Raw genomic sequence first — 21,175 nt, 5'->3', positions numbered from 1 at the left:
GCATTCAAGTTTAGTGCGGTTTGTGTGCACCATGCCCATGATTATTGTCGCTCCAGTTTTGCCTACTCCCATCTTCTAAAAGTGGCATGTCTGTTGTGCGGCAGTGGCTGCATGAAAGACGGAGGCTTTCCATTGTGTTCTCGCCCCGCTTGTCTTCTCATTTGATGAGTATTTGCGACATGCTGTTTCTGTTCTCATGGTGATCCATTACCAGATCACTTAACAAGTCTTCATAGCTGCACGGGGGGGAGGTAGGAGGATGTTGGTGTGTGTGTCAGTCAGACCTCTGAATCATTTATTTTTGTTCACCCCCCCCAAAAAATTTTTGCATGGCTTTCAAGGTTGTTTTTTTTTTTTCTTTGAGATTGGCTGATTCAGTTTCATTTTTTTCACAAATTGTGAGACTTTTTAAATGTGTAAAGTCATGCGGGCTTTTTTTGGGAGTGAGGGGTTGTTGTCTATGTTAAAGACAATTATGTCAACCGCGAACAAAATAGTATTCATTACATTGCCATTTAAATGAATGGGTCAGTGGCTAAAGTGGCTAGCATTAGCATTTCAACATGGATGCCAAAAATAATATCTTAATACTTTTTAAAATGTTTTGAAAAGTTGCCTTGATGACATTCCCATGTGACAATGGCGCTCTGCGGAATTTCTGTAGCTTGGACTTTTTTTATTTTTATTTTTAAAGACCACAAATTCGCTCAGATCGAATAAACAGCGCCTCTGCTGGTTGCAGCCAAATAGTGTGCCATCCATTCCTTCAAGGCGCGATTCATCAACATTGATTTCACAAAACCGAGCTCACTCCATCCCTATCGTCACCTTCTGCAAACTTTTCCCTCAGCTGCAATGTGACTGCGTTGCCGGCCCATCGCTACAGCCGCTCTGGGTGATGAGCGTAGCTGTTGAACAGATAAGGCGCGGTATGAACATTTTATTTTTTTTTCCTTGAGGCTAATTAACAATCGACTTCATTTTGTGTCGTGTCATGCATTGTCACATATCAACCCAGACGGTCCTTTTACAGAGTTTTCTGACAATCAACTGCTGAAAAACAGCAACTAGCCTCCACAGTTTTAGAAAGTCACCCGCCTCTGGTTTGTCTCACCAAGCATGTATGTAGCACGCATTCTTGTGGACACGCGGAGTCGTTGAAAGGCACCCCGGCGCGTTGGCAGGCGAGGACAGACGCTGGCCTTTCACCAATGGTTGAGAGGATGCCGAAAAGGTCGCCGTTAACTTGTGTACATACCTTTTTTTTTGTGTAACTTCGCGTTATGTCTGCCAGCCTTAAGTTCCCGTGTGGACCTGTCCTTTAACTGTTCATCACTCCTCCTTTCATGTATTTGACATCGGTAAGATAAATATGAGGACAGAGGTGAGATTCCATGCGGCTCCACGCTTGATGTCAGTCAGCCATTCCGCTGATGCACTTTGACCCCCTTTGTGCTCTGGCTCACTCCAGGTCAGTCTGATGACATTTAAAAGTCCCCGTCGGTGAGTCACTCGCATGAATATTAGCTAGCGTACTCGTTATTCTGATTTCTCGTCAAACATCCTACGTGATCATAGCCGTTGGGTTTAAGAGGCTTAGGGGTTTAATGGCTAGCATTTTGACCAGGGTCGTCTTCTGAAAGGGATCATTGACGTGAAGTTAAATCTGCACCAGTAAGTGATCCCAAAGTGGTGTTGCATATGTACACGATTCCTCTTGAGTGACCTTGTTCATCTGAGCGTCACGCCGCTTGAAGCCGAGCCTGGAAAGACATGCTCACAAAACGCATTCCTCTGGCAGTCGCGAGTAGACTCTTGCAGTCGTTATTGCCAATTCGCAAACATTTCTCAACACGTTTCTGAGATATGATACATGTTGATGCTACTCGCAACTGGCATGGAATCAAAGTTGGCACTCTCGGTATCAGAAATGGCATCACATAGACGTGGACAAAACACGCACGTGACCGTCGTACCTCAAAGATTTCCGTTCGGTGTCGCTGGTTGACTTTCAAAGGATTTCCCAAATCCCGTCTTGTGGTAATGATATCCTCCGACGCCCGAAAGCCATGATTGTGATGTAACTAGCAGGTGGCATGTAAACAGATTTGAGACTGTTAATTTGCTGGACACATCTTAGCTTTTGCATATTTGCTGTTCACGTATGTTAAAATTTGCTTCCTTTTAGGTCCTGCCTTTTAAAAAAATGCAGCAGTATCTAGTGTGTATAATACCTGCGGGACTGTCCAGATAATTATTCACACACGCCAAAGGTTTTGCTATGTTGTGTGTTTATTTCTGCCGCTTTATTTGCTTGTTGCTTTCCAGTCTGCTGAGCAAACCTTCCTGTTTACATTCTTATGGCCAACGAGGGAAGCGAGCAAAGTCACTTTATTTGTGCTGATGCGTTCTGCGAATCATCACATACGGTCAACACATACTTAACCTAGGGGGGGGGGGGGGTCCAGCTCAAACAAAATGGTAATACCAAGCTTGCATTAACACTATAGACAAGCCAAAAATTAGCACATGGCAGCCAGTCAGTCGGTGGCTAGCTAAGTGTTGCCATAGCATAAGAAGCATCGTCACATGCAAATAAATGCACACTGGCAGTCGACCATGCAGGGGTCAAAGGGCACATATCTTCAGAGTATGACGACGACTCTGGGAATTGTTCCTTTCCGCACAAGCGCTCTGACTTTAATCACGAAGTAGATCGCGTTTGAAGTGCCACCAGTTGCTGATTTTCCTCGTTTGGATATTTGCCATAAAAATGGGGAACTTGTGCCGTCTTGAATCCACACAGTTGATTGGATTGTCAGCCCGCAGTATGATGTCGTCGCAGTTGCATTTGGGTGCTTGCCATAAACAAGCAGTATCCAGACTCACTGGAGAAGTCACCATCAAGATATTTGCTCTGAAACATCTGGGTCGCAATCAAAACAAATTTGGCCACGTTAAGATGAGATGGGGACCCCACTTTGTCCTGCTTGGGAATGATAAACAAAGGACAAAAGGAGAGAATGTTCAGAAAGGGAGCCCATTAAAAAAAAAAAAACATTCTAGAGCAGAGCTAAGATCCAAAGACCCATTTAGTGGGCTTGTCCGCTAACGTGTGTTTGACGTGGCCGCTCTTTGGAGAAAACAATCCCCCCCCCCTTGCCTACCTGACAGATTTGTACAAAGCGGCGATCTTGTGTGTGTGAGCAACATTTCAGAGACCTTCTCGTGGGATTTGCATATTTCTTGTCGGATTTCAATCGTTGACTGTTGACGCATGTTGAGCGAGCATGTTTTCTTTTGTCCAGAGCCCCGCCGTCAGATGTAGTTTGTGGAAAAGATCAAGCCAGCAGTTTGTCATAGATGGACATCATTCAGCCTGACCTAAAGTGGGAACGTAACCTTTGACCTGCTCACCAATGCTGTCAAGAACAACATTTGGGGCAGCTGGCGTTTGGCCTAGTGGCTTCGACCACATCTGCACTTTTGCTATTTTTTTTTTGCAGGGTTTCATCTGGTTGCATTTCTTCAGGAAGGGGTTTGACAAAATGAAGTAAATCACCCTTTTTTTTTTTTGCTTCCCTTATCTCTTAGCCTATGAACATCAGATTACACCCCCCCCCCCCACACACACACACACAGTCCTTCCTACTCTAAACTATTTCCTCCTCCGAAAGACTTTTGCAGCAGAAGGCCGAGTAATATTTCTCGACAAGCAATGCAACCCAATAAGTTCAGGAGGCAAGAGCAAAATTCTTTGGTGCCTATAATTGAAAACAGTATCGCCGATGAGTCATCCTCTTTTTCAAATCGGTAGCTTTTTTTTTTGGGTTAAACGGAACAAAGGAAACATGCCATCCCGTAATCTGACACGGGGGAAATCCCTTCCGAAACTAAAGATGAGTGACAATAAAGCAGCACTCAGTGTAAAGGGTGTCGTGATCAGTCGATCCATCATCCGCAGTAATGACGCGGCCTCCAAAAACTCAACATCAGTGAAAAGTGTGGTGGGAGTCCCAAAAAAAAAAAAATGCAGAAGACTACAGCAACACAATATTGTCACTTAAAACACTCACTTTCAAGAGATTTTTTTTTTTTGTGCTCTGTCATCACGTCTTTGTCGCATCACAAAGACATCAAAAATTCTGGAAGCAGCAGTTTGAAAGAGGTCCTTTACATTTTCTGACCCATCTATTTGAAATTGAAATATATGACTGCGAGGAGGAAGGCCTTTCTGTTGCAGAATCATTTCCATTTCAAGGAGGGGAAAAAAGGGTGAGCTTGAAAGACAGGCGCCGAGGGACAGGAATGTAAGGGGGTGTGGCGCGGAGGTGGAGGGCAGTAAGTCACGTTAAATCGCTGACGACTGGAACAGGATGGGGAAGTGGAGTTGGAGGCCAATGACAAGCTGCTTCCATAGGTGCGACTGACACGGACGCACAAAGGAGCACGTCGTCAAAAGTAAGAGTGGTCGATCTTGAATTAGCCGCCACTTCACACGGCGGCGTTCTCCTACCCCCAATTTTTCTTGTCATCAATGCGGTGCCAAGTTCGAAGTGCACTGACCCTCTTAGTGCGGTTCTGTTGATGGAACTCTCGAGTGATGCGGGATTGAGCGGATTAGTACAAAGTGGCTCGTTGCGCTGTCGGAAGGGGAGTCGGTCCGCAGACGGTCGTGGGGGGGGAGTAGGATTTATGCATCACTGGAATCCCAATAGCTGATAAATCCGTCGCTCAAGTTGTCATGAGCTCGGGCGTGTGCGTGCCTCCGGGCCAGCGCTGTGTGATAAGGAGGAGAGGCTGATAGTTCGCAGGAGTGTCTTGTGTCGCCGTTTTCTGGCTTAAGCACTTTTTTCTTTTTCCATCTTCACATCAAGTCACAGTAACGAGGAGCACGAGGCCGTGTTGACTTTTATCAAGCGCTCCGATGTACAATCTCTCAATCCGGCCCTTAAGTAGTTCTATTAAAGCCCTCACACGTGCCCGTAAATGTCATAAACTGGATAGTACATTTTGAGACGGATGGCGATGGTGACAGTTTCTCAGCAGGTAAAATGATGACGATGCAGTTTTAGTGTTGCCTGAAGAGCTGGTGATGAAATCGAATGTTTTCTACGGTTTGACAGATGACTCTCTTCCTCCTTTGTTGGCTGGATCGGTTTCAGTTTCAAGTGCAGACTTGCATGTGGGATGGAAAGTGAACATCTAGCAAATGATCTCGAAAACTCCACTCATACTGGCTCCCACTTTCATTTACCGATCCCGGAGTATTTTAATCCGCTTTACGTGAAAGTGAAGTTCCTGCACTGTCTACAACATGATACTCCGATACCCCCCTCCTTGTGCTAATGTTACTTCTGAACACCTCTCTCATCTCCCCGTTGTCTATTTAGGGCTGGAAGTGATTTCGAGCCCCACCAGCAGTGCCATGGCCGACACGGTGGCGCCTGACGCCGCGGCGTCGTACAGCGACAGGCCCGCGGCCCCCGTGGTGGATTTCAGTTACGTGGGCATCGACGCCATCCTGGAGCAGATGAGGAGGAAGGCCATGAAGCAGGGCTTTGAGCTCAACATCATGGTTGTAGGTAAGCGGGAGAAAGTCCGTCGTCGTGGAGAAATTGTACGGGAAGATTGGAAAGAGCCCCCGTGGTGTGAATTCGAAATTGTCATTTCAGTTTGGAAGTTCCACTGTACACTGTTATTAATTTTTTTTTTCCTAATTAAAGACAACGCACCTTTACGCGAAGGCTAAAACGTATACTTGTGGACTCCTACTCGGTTTAACTGCTCGGATGATTTCCAATCATAACATAATGATAACAATTACTTGCCTTTTCTGAGCCTTCAATAGTCGTAAAATTAGAGTACCGGCAATTCGTCTATTCCAGCCATGATGCTACTTTTCCTCTCTAATCAAGGTCTGAGAGAAAACGGTGCAGTCAAAATGAACTGTAATCAGCTTGCAGACTCTGTAGGGGCGCCTGGAACGCCTCATTCACATCATGACTGTGATCATGCACTAATCGCACGCATGCAAACTGCAAACACTTTGAACCCCCCCCCCCCCCCCCCTTGTCTGAACCTTATTATCCAAACATCATGTGGCATTGATCTGTTCTCAAATGTGTCTGAAATGTTCAACTTTTTAATTGCGGAATTGATTTACTCACTTTTTCCACTTTTTGAAATTAAAAAAACAACATTTTTTTGTATTCTCGCACAGGACAAAGTGGCCTGGGCAAGTCGACTCTGATGAACACCCTGTTCAAGTCCAAAGTCAGTCGCAAGTCCGTGATGGCCACCGGCCAGGAGAAGATCCCCAAGACGATTGAAATCAAATCGATCAGTCATGGTATGCAGTCCACCACTGTCGCCCTCTATTTTTCACCACAATAAAGACTTGTAAGAACTTAGTAGGCACGGCACGGACTGAACCCGTGTGCGTTTGTTTTCGCGCAGACATCGAGGAGAAGGGAGTGAGAATGAAGCTGACGGTTATCGACACACCTGGCTTTGGAGATCAGATCAACAATGAGAACTGGTACATTTACATTTTTAAATTACGTTGAACGTAAACGGTGGAACATCTCAAAGCCGACGTGCCTGCCGCTCGTCGCCGTCCGATTTGGTCACAAGTGGACTTTCTAGCTTTCCTCTGACTAAATTGCCCCCCCCCCCCATTCTTGTGTTGCCTCTCCATCATCCAGCTGGCAGCCCATCATGAAATTTATTAACGACCAGTACGAGGCATATCTGCAAGAGGAGATAAACATTAACAGGAAGAAGAGGATCCCGGACTCCAGAGTCCACTGTTGCATATACTTCATCCCGCCTACAGGACACTGGTGAGCACATGTCCGAGCATAAACGTGCCAAGAGTGACCCGGGCACACATTCTTTGACTTTGGGTTTTGAACACAGCCGCTGTGCCTGGAGTGTTGCCTTACTTGTCAGCATTTCCGATGTAAATTAGTGTGGAACATGCGTCGGCTTTTCGAGCGCACGCACACATTTCCTCTCAGCGCTTAGCAACATATCCCAGAACATAAACATGCGGAGGGAAGATGGGCCTGCCGGGGCCCTGCAGCACCAGCAGCAGCAGCTCAAAATCCCAACGTTTCTCTTTGCTGGATACCTTGCAGAAAGACACATCTGGTTATGCTCCAGCTGTACACACACACACACACACACACACACACACACACACACACATTTGGTTAAGCCCCTTACTGTGTGGGGGGCTCGGGGGCTTGGTGTGCATTTAGAATAAATGAGGTGGTGGTGCGAGGTCTCGTGTGTTCGTTTAGGAATTGGCTGTGTCGGCTTACCGCACGTGTGTGTTGTGAAAGGTTTCAAAGAGCCGCCCGTTGTCAAATGTCACACCGAAAAGATCCTGCTGAATGTTGTCTTGTGGCTCGTGTCCACTAGACTGTGCCCCCTCCCCCGTGTGTGCGCACCATCCAGTCATGCATCATGCAGTTGTCACATGGGGCAGACCAGCAGCCACTCAGTGTTGGCCCAACGGAAAGAGACAGGCTGCTCGAAAGAGAGAAAATATCTACGTGTGTCTCTGGGATGCGCACAGTCCAGTTTGGCACTTGAGGGGTTTTTTTTTTTTTTGCTAGTGTGTGTGAGTCCACCAGGGCTTTTTGTGTTTACGCGGCCAGTCTGTTAGAGTTATTAGCCAGGCTGCTGGCATTAACTGCAGGAGCTCCGTAAACGGGGTCACCATTCCTCCAAACCTGCACACGTCGTCACAAGGGAAAAGTAGGTCATGAGCGTGTCTGACCTCTGGCGGCGCATCCGTGTACTGCATGTTGACTTTATTATTATTTTTTCCTTCCCAGTCTGCGGCCTCTCGATGTGGAGTTCATGAGGCGTCTCAGTAAGGTTGTCAACATAGTCCCGGTGATTGCCAAAGCGGATACACTCACCTTAGAGGAGAGGGATTTCTTTAAAAAGAAGGTAACATCCAAACACGCAATTCATGACCTTGAATTCTACCTCAATGTTTACTTTTTTTTTATATGAAAGCCAAATGAATTCCTTGCCTTGAGCGCTTTCGCAACTGTCCCCTGTTGTTCGACTCGATCAGATCCGGGAAGAGCTGCGAGCCAACGGGATCGACATCTACCCGCAGAAAGAGTTCGACGAGGACGCCGAGGACAGAATGATCAACGAGAAGATCAGGGTGAGGATCTCCAAAAAACTTTTTCAAACGGCTGCGCAAGCTACGCGCATCTTACGGTTCTGCATGTGTGCAGGAGATGATTCCGTTTGCCGTCGTGGGCAGCGATCAGGAGTACCAGGTCAACGGCAGGAGGTTGCTGGGGAGGAAGACCAAGTGGGGAACCATTGAAGGTACAACTTCCTCTCCGGGCCCTTTTTCTTCTCATTTCATATGTCACCCACGAAACTTGACGCGAAGGGACATTGGGGGGGGGGGGAACTGAGATACTGTACTCAATGTGTCGCTAACTGCAGGCGCTCCTTAACTCCTTCAGTACCAGCCAATTCTGGACCAAGTCTGAAAAGACGTTTAAAAACGTCTTTGGGAGTGAATGAGTTAAAATTGGATGTGTGTGAAAAGAATTTCCAAGCGACGGTCGGGCAGTAAAACAATGCACTTTTGAGGCTGCTGTCATGCGCTCGGTCGGCAGCTGACGCGGGCCTCGTGCAGACACGGGAAGCGGGGCGCTGTCATTAATAATATCGTAAAGAGCCGCGCTGGTTAACAGTCGTTTTCACTTGTGTACTTAATTACATTATCGCTCCAGATAGGAGGCATTGCAGTGTCCCTCGACCAAATGTCTCATAAAGGAAGTTTCATTTCCCGCCGTGTCGACGCGCGCGGCGATGAGCAATTTAGCCTTGTCGCCACGTAGAGAAGCCGCAGAGATGAAGTTGGCAACTGAGATGTAATGAGAGAGCAAAAAAAAAAAAAAAAAAGAGGGAAAAAAAGCCACAGAATCTCCCTAATGTACAATTTAAGGAAGCAGTCGTGCTCCGTTTTGACCCGTCGGTGCCGCCACCTAACCACTTGTTTTCCCTCCGTCAGTTGAAAACATAGCCCACTGTGAGTTCGCCTATTTACGAGATCTCCTCATCAGGTGAGCGGAGCGTTCCGTCCCGTCGTCTTTTTTTTTTTTTGCCTCGAATCCGTCGCGGGGTCATGTCATCCGTACGTCGTGCCTTTCCAGGACCCACATGCAGAACATTAAGGACATCACCGGCAGCATCCACTACGAAGTGTACCGCGTGAGGCGCCTCAATGAGAACAACACAGCGGTGACTCACACCAACGGCGTGCCGGAACATCATCTTACCGCCCACGAGATATAGAAAACCACCTTATCTTCAAGGCCCCTGATTCTTAATAACTTTGACCCTCTCCATACAGGTGGGTTAAAAAAAAACAAAGGCAACCCAGGACAGTGTGGCTGTCGTTTCCATCCAGTGACTTTTTCTCACCATGATGGACGACAAGCATGAAAAGAATTTTTGTTTTGTTTTTTTGTCTTCCCCACAATCGCTGCTTTTATTTTTGCCAACACTCCCCGTTATGGATTCACTCTCGGTGCCAACAAGGAACTGACACTCGAAACTAATCCTCTTATTTTATCTTGTCCACTTTTTACGCTTTCTTCAACGCGCCCCGCCTGCTTATCTGTGTGTGAGGACTGCACATCGGGGGGGGGGGGCAGGATCGTCTTTCAGTGCACCAAAAAAATATATATAAAAAATTACAAAAAAAAAAAAAAGGTTGGGGACAAGAGTTGAAAATGGCACATATGTCCGGATTACTCTCACTTTACGGCCACAAGGTGCATTTCCGATTCGGTCACGCGTAACATTGTGTCATGTTCAACATGGGACAGCAGGACCTTGGAATTTTCTTCTCAGTAATAACCGCCACTGTTTTTATTCAAAGCAATATCTAATGAGAGTGATTTCATATGACTACGTATTTATGCACCACGTCAAATGTGAATATCGTCGGTCCATTTTCTTCATAGAATTTCCAAAGACAGCCTTGCTAGGCCCCCTCAGTTGTGCCTTATTTATTGGAGAACGTTATCGGTGCCGCGTTTAAACGACAGAAAGCCCCAGTTCCATTCAATTTACAGATTTATGCCAGTTCAAGTCTTGCTTAATTCCACCCGGCTGCCATATTCTCGTGTATTCTTTGATCTTTTTTTTTTTTTTGTACCTGTATTATTGATAACAAAATGTCCTTTATCTTATTTTAAGAAATAAAGATCGTTGTTGTAATTATGTGCCCCTTTCCTTTTTCTGTTTTATTTTGTTTTGCTTGCAAACGCCTTCTATCCTAGATCCTTCAAAAGCAGCTGTACCTTTTAACACGTCGGTCCGCATCTTAGCCCGAAGCTCCTGCAGACCAGGTGAGTTCATTTGTTCGCTGGCGTAATTGTAATAGCGGTGTGGTTTATTGACATCATCATTAAGCACTTGCTACTAGATTAGCCCTCCAAAACCAAGATGGCTGCCCGGAAGGTCAACGTCGACCTGATTAACACGCGTCACATGTTTGGGTCTCTTATTTGTCGGTGGGAGACGGGAGGGCATCGCAGAGGCTGAGCAGACGTCAACACTTGGGAGGGAATTGAACACTGCGGGCAATATGATTGAGCTTTGATTACCGTACATTTACAAATCCCAAAAGGAAATCGCGTGTTTATTGGTGTTTTACGTGTGACCACTCAGGTGGTGGTATTGAATTGCTATACAACACGGGTTCATCAAAGCTCAACCTGTTCAGTAAAGTTCTTGTTAAAATCCGTGATGTTGAATTAAAATTGTGCGTTCGGTACGAAAAGGAAAGAGAAAAAGTTTCTTTTGAGAATCAAGTCGGTGTGATGTCATTTTCAGTCGACGGCAAATTGCAAAATGGCCGCCCCCCCCCGAGAAAAAAATGTATATCGGATTTTGCCGCTCAATTCATATTCCACAGACACAATATTCATCGGAGAACCGCGTGGCCGTATTGAACGTTACTCTCAAGGAACATTTTTGATGTGACTGTAAACTTTGAAGTTCAAGAAAAAGGTGGGCATATTACAAATAAGGGGACGGGCGAGGACTTTCTAGGCTGCATTTCTATCAATTGCAAGCAATCTTAGGCGTTCATTTCACCGGTAGATGCTACAGCGAGTTACGGTTCTCTTGGCTTGTGTCCTTGTGTGATGTTGCCGGTGCATGTGCTGTGTTCACTTTGTCAGCGATTACACCTTGCTTGCACGTGCCCATTGTCAGCGTGCCACCAATTAGCCACTCTTTGTGTGATCAGCGGAAGTATTCAACATGCATGACGTTGGAGATGAATGGGATGCGCGCACAGATACACACACACACCTGCACTTTCATGCACAAAGGTTTCGCCCCCCCCCATTTGTCTTCTTGCACCAACTGCTCTCTCTCTCTCTCCTTTTGTCCGCAAAGACTTCCAACTTGTCTTCGTGCCTCGCTTCCTCCCTCCTCATCTCATTTACCACCCTCGCCCCTCGGCACTGCGCCAGCCTTCCCCCGACGTGGAGCAACCGTGGGGAGGGGGCGGGGGAGGAAGGGGGAGGAGCGCCGTATGCAATTTGTTCAACTTTATGCAAATCAGCTTTGCTATTAATTAAAAGTCGGCCGCAAATTCAATTAACCGGCTAAATAAGAAAAGAGAGGGAGTAATTGGGGAGTATGTGGATAAATGTGGAACACTTACAGGGGTGTAACTACAGCATTCTGCACCTCAAGTTTAAAAAAAAAAGTCATAGTCTCAACCTGGTGTCACAATTTAGGAATTGCTTCGTGCGAACCATACTGTAATATAGAAGTGGATCCAGGTCATATGTATTGGCATACACACACACACACACACACACACACACGTGCTATAAAGATTTTCATTACCCACACGAGTTATTGTTCAGCGTCTTTGGATTATTAGGTGTTCAGTTTGTACAAAGCAGGCTACACACTAGGGGTCAAAGGGTTTTCTATAGTCCATGATGACAAATGAGTTGAAAGGCGATTAATCAATGACGTCCTAGGGTTTGCTTGTTTTTCCAGCACAGTCTGCGGTCCTCAACTGACTTTGCGCCTTGGACGGGTTTTAGGAAAAGATGCCTTTCTGGCGTCAGTGGCGGTTCTAGGGTGGGGCAAAAGGTGTCAGTGCCCCTTTAACTCTGACTGGCATCTCAACGAATAAAACCCACAATGCACCATTACATCCTGCAAAGGTTGATCGCTTCCAACAAAATCGCTAATCTCATGTGTGCATCATACAATTGTAGACGAGATCCCCAAAATTTGAGAAATTCATTATCATTATTCAATTAGTTAATATCATGATTCAATTAGTTGTTTTGATTCGCATCCATTGAATTATGTCTATGTGCCATCGGTCCGTGGTCCACGATACAGCAGATGGACAGTCATGGAGGTGATGTACTCTGAGAATGTAGTATGGCGAAATAAAAGAAGGGAGGAGATTGTGGGGGCTGAGCAGGCGCGGCTGGAGGAGCAGGTTAGGGAGGAGGGGTCACGTAATAAGAATTTAATTTTCCCCACGGCTGCACAATTGGATGCAGTGGGCACTCGCCGTCGTATATAGTATAGTACAGGGCTGCGCACGCTAATTCTATAGGGAGACAGCCCGCCTCCCCTCCGGCGTTCGTTAATGGGGAAAGTACTGTAAATCAGCGGCGTTCTCATATAACGCACCGCTCGGGAGTATGCACTTCATTAGGGACACCTGCGCAGTCTGGGATCCAATACGAGAGCAGTCAGCCTGTATAAAGCCAGCGAGGCCTGCAAGCGCTATCGGCAATGCAGTTTGAGTATTAGAAAGAGCCTTCAAAATGGTAATTTGAAGAATAAGAACTGTGAAGTCACTTGCTCGCGCTACCAAAGTCACAGAGAGATTCATTCTACCACAAAAAAAACAAAAAAAAAAACTTTTATAGGCTGACTACAACAACATGTTTGAACCTTGTCCTTCATTTATTCATCAGATCATGCAGTTGCACCCGTTACCGGCGAGTTTTCGCTTCTAATCGTCGAAGATGTGTTTTATCTGCCGACGTGTTAAAAGTCAGATTTGACCTTTTAACTTTGCATAGAAGTACATAGTGATAATTAGCCAGTTACGCAACACGACTTGGACGCTCTTTATCACGGAACGACGCACCTCTGACCAGCACCGGAGGTCGTCTTGGAAAATGCTGGGGCGCTGGACAAGATGAACGGTACACGCGCACGCCACCTAGTCAAGGTGTAAGTCAAAAACTCTCTGACTTAATTAAGAGTAGCCCACTTTGGAGCTGTCGTCTTGTTTACCTAATTAGTCATGAATATGAAATGGTGCGTTTTCATGATCCGGCTTTTGTCAGCGGAGGTGAGCCAATGAGAGCAAAATCAACCACCAATTTCGCCCCCTTCGCTCGGTTGCATTCTCTCACTTAAGGAAGTTCTGCAAGGGGCGTGATTGGATTTTTATTTATTTCTTTTTTGGTAGTTGACGCTCATTTGACGAATGAACAAGTGTGAACACGTATTAGCTACCAAAGACTTTTTAATCCATTTTCTGGGGTTGAATTTTGGATTTCAGTTTTTCAATTGGCGGCATCAATAATACAATTAAAGGCATATCGTAAGGAGCCATTTTTTAAAAGAAGAACAGAAAATTGAATGTAAATTGTAAAAGAGCACGACAGCACACTAATCTCTTAATGGGGGAATAAAACTTGTTTTTTGAAATACAGAATTACACTTAAAATCTTGAATTTAAATTGGTGTCATTTATAAAATAAAAGGGTCCATTAACAATATGAAATAAAACATTTAAAAGTACAATGTGTAATATCTCATCGAGTGATAACACCAGTTAATCATTCATTGCTTGTTAATTTTTGCCCAAAATCCATTAACTTTTTAATGAGCGGTACATGAAAATTTCATGACATAATTCAGGTCTATGCAGAATCTGGGTAGCAATCAACGTGTTACTGTCAGAAAATGATGCTCGTTTGGCTTTGGCAAAGATCTCCATTCTAATTTAGTGTGTTTACTTTTTCAGCAATTTGTTTCAAAAAAAATTTAAATCAATATTTTTAATTTGAACTCAAATTATAGCCCGGTGGATGAGGACCGAGCAGGTGTCTTAAAGGCGTGTCAGACTTGTCGATGATTGTGCTCTTTGTAATTACCTTGATGAAGGCTGAGCTGCCGCTGCCGACGTGACGAGGGGGAAAAGGAGATGGATGATCCCGCTGGACTGGAAACGACGAGACGGGAATGCTGAACAGGTCGGATGGGGGCTCATTGGCAGAGTGTGTGTGTGTGTGTGTGTGTGTGTGTGTGTGTGTGTGTGTGTGTGTGTGTGTGTGTGAGAGAGAGACCTTTACAAAGGGCGGGCCCCTTGAGTGACGTTCAGAGAGGTTGTCATCCCATAACATGAAAACTGTGCAGGTTTGTGCTTGTTAAAAAAAACAAAAAACAACTTGGTGATGCATTCAAGGAATCATGACAAATGTGCACACACAGCACTAATGGACTGTGGAGTAAGTCTGGATACTTTTGTGTGTGATCCAAAGGAATAATAGCTTCTATATTTGCTCCCCCCTCCCCTCAGTCTCAATTTGCGCCACATTCGCCGAGCCAAATTGCAAACTGTATTGAAAAAAAATGTAATGGCTATTGATCTGTGCTTTATAAATAACCTCGCTGTTTATTGTCCTCCCGCTATTCTGCTTTCCCCTTCCCTCAATCGGCTGTATATTTGCCCTTAAATAAGCGCAGGTAAAGGCAATCTATGGAGTGACAGAATTGACAAATGGATTTTTTTGTTGCTAACAAGTCAGAGCATATTAAAAAAAAAAAAAAAAAGATAGACCGCGATCACTGATGATTCTTTGGAGAACACGTACTGATTATAAAGGTCATGCGAGGGTTGGTCTGTCTGAGTTCTTCACCTTTTGCTTGCATCACAGTCCAGAAGAAAAAAAAACAGGAATTAGAGATTAAAGATCTTGTCACGGCTCTATCTCGTGTGTATGCGTTGGCCACTCGGGAGCAGTAAAAGAGAAACATATGGCTATACTATAGCAGAGGCCAAGCTCTTCTCTCTGCTTCTCAGTGCAGCAGTAATATTATTTATTGTTCGCTGTTCGCTGTGTACATGTATTACTTAAAGGGTCATTTTTAGCCCTGTGCCGATGGTGTTTTCGACTTTATGTTCCCATTAAGCTAGACGATGCCATGTAGTTGTTTTCAGCACGTCAGATTTTTTTTCCCTTAAATTTCACAGCAACTTTCAGCTGGGAATGGTCATAAACAGAACTAACTCCACAACCACCGAAACACTGAACACGTGGGTGCACGCAAAAGTTTAGAGGAGGTCAAATTAAATTCACCTCTACAAGTTATAGTTCATTTGACGTTCATCCAAAAAAAAAATGTACCCGGAAGTGCACTATCCCTAACTTTTTGTGAGGGTGCTGCTGCTCTGATTCTCATCTATATTTAGTATGACCCGAGCCACGAAGCTTTGAAGAAGCGACGTACCACTGCTTGATGTTGCCGTTCAGCCTTGGCAGAGGTGTGCAGACAGCTTTCCCTCCTGTTTATCCTCGTCACTGTCTCAGGAGAGAATCCCACTGGGGGGGGGGGTTGGGGGGGGAGCGTTGCCGTTTGAAACTCTGTCTCACTGTCAGTTGATGCCCCAGCAATTTAAAGGTCACGTCATGAAGAGACGCCCACCCCCCCTCACCTCGCACCCCCTCCTCATCCTCTCTTTATCGCTTAATGAAGCACAATCCTCTCATGAGCGTCAGTGCGCTACATTTGTCGCGTTAACTCGGGCTTTTGCTCCATCACTCCGCTGCGCTTTAATGTGACAGCTTCTCGTGTGGGGGGCAAATCACTTCTTCCTTTTTTGTTTCCACTAAAACATTCTGTCCAAAAAATAAATAAAAAATAGAAGTGTGAGTGTATAAGAGTGTGCTTGTGTGTGTGCATGCCTGCGTGTGCGTGTGCAGATTGTGATGCAAACATTTTGTGGTTGTCCACCATCCCGTGCACACGTGTTGACTTGGCACGAGAGTCCCGCGAGACCTTCTTCATTTTCTTGCGCGCGCACGCACGCACACCCACGCACTCACACACACGCACGCTGTCCACTTGACTGATGTGTGCGATGTAAACGCACACACACCCGCACGCGCGCCTCATGTTTCGCGTGCCGCCTCCCCAGGGAGTCTGCCGGCTTTAGTTTTATTGCCCCGTATTGATCACGCCTCTGGCCCGGCACGCGGATCAATACGTTGGATGATAAGGTAAGGTTAACCAGGACCACCCCCCATCCCCTCCAATATATGCGTTTACCAGTCGCCAATGTGCAAGTCGTGTCAATGTAAGAGGGGAAAAAAAAGTGCAGTTGAATCCAGAACTTATGGTTCCATATTTAGAGGAAACGTTCTCGATGTCAATTATAATAGACACACCCTATTAAAACCGACAAGATGTTTTCTTAACTCATTCATCCATCCATCCATCCATCCATCCATCCATTTTCCGAACCGCTTGATCCTCACTAGGGTCGCGGGGGGTGCTGGAGCCTATCCCGGCCGTCTCCGGGCAGTAGGCGGGGGACACCCTGAATCAGTTGCCAGCCAATCGCAGGGCACACAGAGACGAACAACCATCCACGCCCACACTCACACCTAGGGACAATTTAGAGCGTCCAATCAGCCTGCCATGCATGTTTTTGGAATGTGGGAGGAAACCGGAGCACCCGGAGAAAACCCACGCAGGCCCGGGGAGAACATGCAAACTCCACACAGGGAGGCCGGAGCTGGAATTGAACCCGGTACCTCTGCACTGTGAAGCCGACGTGCTAACCACTGGATACCGGGCCGCCCTTAACTCATTCAGTACCAGCCAATTCTAGACCAAGTCTGAAAAGACGTTTAAAAACGTCATTGGGAGTGAATGAGTTAAGAGTAAAGTTGAAAATCAATCATAAAATTGGAATGAAAGCAGCCCCGCAGATACCCCAATTCATCCCTTTATCTCCACTGACTGTACAGTATATGAATTCATGTTTATTTCAACGAGTTTTATGTATCCAGGTGAGGCAAGTGCACAGTGCCCACCTGACTAAAAAGCTCTCCTAACTGTCAGCGATGTCCATTTGCTGCATGGTTTTAATAAATTATCTTAATACGTGTTGCGCACTTCGCAATCATGCTCCTCGTTCTGTCTGCTTGTGTCTGCGTTTGGCTCTCAGCGGAGACGTCTGTGGGCATTACGTGCCGCCATGAATCATTCACCACCCCACCCGCCCCTCACATGAAGCCAGACAAAGACGATCGTCTTTGAGCCCGATGTTGCTCGTTGTTACGGAGGACCATGCCACAGCACCATGTCGACTGAATTGAAGCAAAAAATATGGCCAAATTGTTTAAATTTTTCAAAAAAAGATGTCATTACTATGCGTACATTATTATCGTGACCTTTTTTTTATTAAAAAGCATGACAACATTTTTTTTTGGGGGGGGGGTGCCAAGATAGATGAATAACAATACATTTTCTTTGTAGTAAATAATCATTTTCACACCAGTTCAGCGCTACGGCACTCCACTCACGTTGTTTATATTTTATCTAAATTATTTCTCAACATTTGCCCACAAGTTAATCTGTTCTTTTTTTTTTTTTTTTTTCTTGTGTTGCGTTGAAGGACTGTCATTGCCTTTGCGGACAAAAGCTTGTGATTATTAATGTTATCACTGCTTCTCGGGCATGCGTGGTCCTCCAGGGTGCTTATTTTAATTCATCTCGCTCACCTTGTATTGTGCCATTAATCTAAATAGATGTGCGGTTGTCTTCTCTTTGCACCTTCATCAGATTCAGTTCTCCCAAAAGCGCCTGCCTCCTGTCCTCCCAGACCCATCCCCACGCGAGAACCTTGAAACAACATCACTCTCATAGCTCGTCTCATTTCCCACGACCCTGCAAAAGATTATCTGCGGGGATAATTAAGACCTGCTGAATAATTAAGTGGGCAAAAATGGTAATTCATAAATAATAAATGTGTTTATGATGGGCCGTGGCGTAGAATGGAGGTTGCCTCGGCGATGATGGGAAGATTGATGCGGCCGGCCTAGATACGTGAGGCTCTCTATCTCTCCGGCGAGCTCGCTGCTGACTGCGAAGACGCTCGGATTCATCAGCACGCTCGTCTGTGCTTTGTGTGCGTAACGGCACATTTATAGAAAATATACACTCGGTTCCCGATGGCAGTAGAATTGAAGTGATTCCTTTCATTGTTCGTACTGTAACCGTTTATTGTTTACAAGTACCACCTCGAATAATACTTGACCGTTGAAGTGCGCCGTTGTCTTGAGATAAGAGTTTTAATTCATTCCGTGGGTCACTCGTAGGTCGAGTTATTAAACTAGTGAAATAAAAACAAGAACGTTTTCAGAAAATGATACTTCATTCAAACTAATCATGAATGACTAATATCATACATGGACTTTCGGGCTGCATTTCAAATGTAATTACAGTATTTCAGCATTACTTTGTGGTTGTATGGAAGAAGCAAAGTTGAACAGCCGTTTAGGCATTGTCGTTTACTTGTTTCCACGTCACTTAGTATTTTTTTTTTCTTGCACTTGACAAATACTCCATTTGTAAAAAAAAAAAAAAAAAAAAACTGAAACTCTAAAACCGGAACTAACACAAATATACATATCACAAAAATCATAAAAAGAATTTTAAAAAGCTGTGAAGACTAATTAACACTAACTAAATAATAAATATAATAATATATATTTTTTAATTCTCTTTGTTTTATGTTTAGAAGGAGGCTTAAAAAGTGTCAGCCCCTTTCTAGCTGCAGCGAAGCCTTTATTTTACTTTTTTTAATGTAAGCATACAAAATCTCCCCACATGTATACACTCACTCCCGATAACCCAATATGCAGCACGTTTCATGTGTATTCTTCACAACGGAATCTCCTCCGGCCTGCAGCAGCCCAGACCCGCGTGATTACATTTGTGATTAGCGCCACCGAGGCCAGTTCTGCCTGAGTGCTTTCCTCGCCGTAGCGTAGCCAGCGGACAAATGAGGCATCGAGGCGGCGTTCTCCACCGATGCGACTTTGGAGGTCACTAACAGGAAGGGGGCATTCATCACTCTGACACGTGGATGCTGCATGCTAGGGGTGCTCCAACAACAACGCAATTATAGTGTTAATCCGCCAAACATGTTTGTGTGCCCTGTAGGATTAATGCACTCACGTTAACGCTGATACATATGAATATATACATTTTTTTCTCTGTTTTTTTTTACAGAGCAGTGCTGGGTTCGCTATTTCACCCAATTTGGGTTACTCCTAACCAAGCAGTTAAGAGTTTAAGTAACACTTAAAATTTGACTTTATATGGATCCTATTCCACTTGATCGACTGTGACACTTCATTGACCCCATCACCTCCCACCCACACACTGGATAAGATGATAGAACAGCTTGTCGACCTTTGAACTTCACCCTCAAGCCGACGGGGTCAACTCGGCGGGCTCTTAATTGAATGTCTCGGCCAAACATTGATTGCGTTCGCTCGTCAATGTCTCTCACGTCCACGCCGCAGCAGACAGCGAGGTCAGCTTGCCGTGTTTGGGACATGACACTTAACCACTGTGTGTGTGTGTGTGTGTGTGTGTGTGTGTGTGTGTGTGTGTGTGTGTGTGTGTGTGTGTGTGTGTGTGCGCTACTGTAGATGATATATTGTAACAGACTCTGCTGCCTCACAACACACATTATGACCTGACTGGAATTTTACTTGTTGGCCAATAGTTCAATAATCATCTCTTGTATTGAAAATGAAAGCACTCTTTATTCGCCCACTCAATATTAGGCTCGCATTGCAAGAAAATAAACTCTTTATTTTTCAATATTATTTTTAACACCAGTGGAGAAGCTTTGTCCGTTTTGAAGACTGAATCAACAGCGCCTCTGCTGGTAACAGCTACGTACTGCACTCCATTACCTCATTGTAATTTTTAAATTGGGGAACTAATTAACATTTGGACTGTTAATAATCATGAAAATATTTTTTTTGTCTGGGTCGGCTGGGTCGCTAAATGGGAACACCATTTTTTGCCAGCTGCTGAAGAAGCTCCCCCATATGGAGTTGGCATAAAACTGCAAGGTTTCACGCAGCAGGTTATTTATAACCGTCTTGCTCGAGATGTATGGCCGCGACGCCTGATTAGTGTCTCCCCTCCTCTCCTCTCACTTCCCTGCTCACACTCTATCATCTTGTAGGCAGAATAATTGTGTTTAGCCACCATCCTGAGATCTCTGTGATTATCCAGATGTCGCCGAGACAATCTTCCGTATGGCCGCGGCACGTACTGTATGTATGTACAGATGGCCGGATAATTGCGGGAACACGATGAGAATCGCCCTGCTTTTTAATCACATTCAGGATTTTTTTTTTCTTTTCTTATGGTGTGCATTCGCCACTTGAAGCCTCACATGATAAATTTCCAATATTTGCATGTGAGCCACTGGTCTCATTTAGAGTAGGCGTTAGCATCATCTCATAAAATCCTGTTGATATTCTATTTATGTAGCATCACAGAGTGCTGCTATATCAGACGCATCGAAATGTTTTTCTGTTTGGCTTGACGGTGAAAATGTTTGAAATGTTGACAAGTGGAAATGATTGCCATCAAAGTGATTTATTTTTGTGTGTTTATCACTCTGAGCATTCAGAGTAGCTAGTAGCTAGCTAGCTTACTACTAGTTTACCGTATTTTACTGCTCCACTGCTATAAATGTTATCTGTGCTTGCAGGAAAATATAAGTCAATATTCTCAGTCCCATATGCATTTATTTATTTATTTGCTCATAGATTCTTTCCGCTTCAGGGCATGGTTATTAAGTGCTGTAATCCGTTTGGCAATAAATCATGAAGCCTCGAAGTCCAGGATCAAAGAAAAAGTCCCGACGGAAAAGGGAAGAAAGGAAGAAATTGGAGGTACAGAGCATTCTCTCTCTGAGGTACGCCATTTTCTCTAATTGTGGATAGGGTTGTGTCTACGGCTTTTTTCAACTGCAAAAAGTAACTGGTATTTATTTGAGTAAAACGGGCGATGC

General features: G+C 45.0%; 1 protein-coding gene and 1 long non-coding RNA gene across 7 annotated transcripts in view; one reads left to right on the top strand and one right to left on the bottom strand.

The window, feature by feature from the left end:
* The window catches only part of septin9a (septin 9a), a 42,534-nt gene extending 32,262 nt beyond the window's left edge, over positions 1-10,272 (top strand). For 5 of the 6 annotated variants that reach the window (XM_086132554.1, XM_086132555.1, XM_086132559.1 and 2 more), the window contains 9 exons: positions 5,394-5,585; positions 6,224-6,352; positions 6,460-6,541; positions 6,708-6,845; positions 7,848-7,965; positions 8,096-8,191; positions 8,265-8,361; positions 9,059-9,110; positions 9,201-10,272. In XM_086132554.1, coding sequence (XP_085988680.1) covers positions 5,394-5,585; positions 6,224-6,352; positions 6,460-6,541; positions 6,708-6,845; positions 7,848-7,965; positions 8,096-8,191; positions 8,265-8,361; positions 9,059-9,110; positions 9,201-9,342 — 1,046 coding nt within the window. In that variant the 3' untranslated portion in view covers positions 9,343-10,272. The remainder of the gene's footprint in view (positions 1-5,393; positions 5,586-6,223; positions 6,353-6,459; positions 6,542-6,707; positions 6,846-7,847; positions 7,966-8,095; positions 8,192-8,264; positions 8,362-9,058; positions 9,111-9,200) is intronic. The other variant, XM_086132556.1, reaches the window with a different exon arrangement.
* LOC147192637 (uncharacterized) lies at positions 6,714-7,476 on the bottom strand. The gene is made up of 2 exons (XR_015103175.1): positions 7,329-7,476; positions 6,714-7,167 (listed from the first exon to the last, which is right to left on the bottom strand). It is a non-coding gene; the product is annotated as an uncharacterized LOC147192637 (long non-coding RNA).
* Positions 10,273-21,175: the final 10,903 nt, after the last annotated feature.

Source organism: Hippocampus guttulatus, chromosome 16 (genome assembly GCF_054856545.1).
Source record: "Hippocampus guttulatus isolate MCC_2025c chromosome 16, RoL_Hgut_1.0, whole genome shotgun sequence".
NCBI classification, from domain to species: Eukaryota; Metazoa; Chordata; class Actinopteri; order Syngnathiformes; family Syngnathidae; genus Hippocampus; species Hippocampus guttulatus.
Note: the sequence above shows the minus strand (reverse complement) of the source record. Positions and strands in the feature narration are given on the sequence as shown.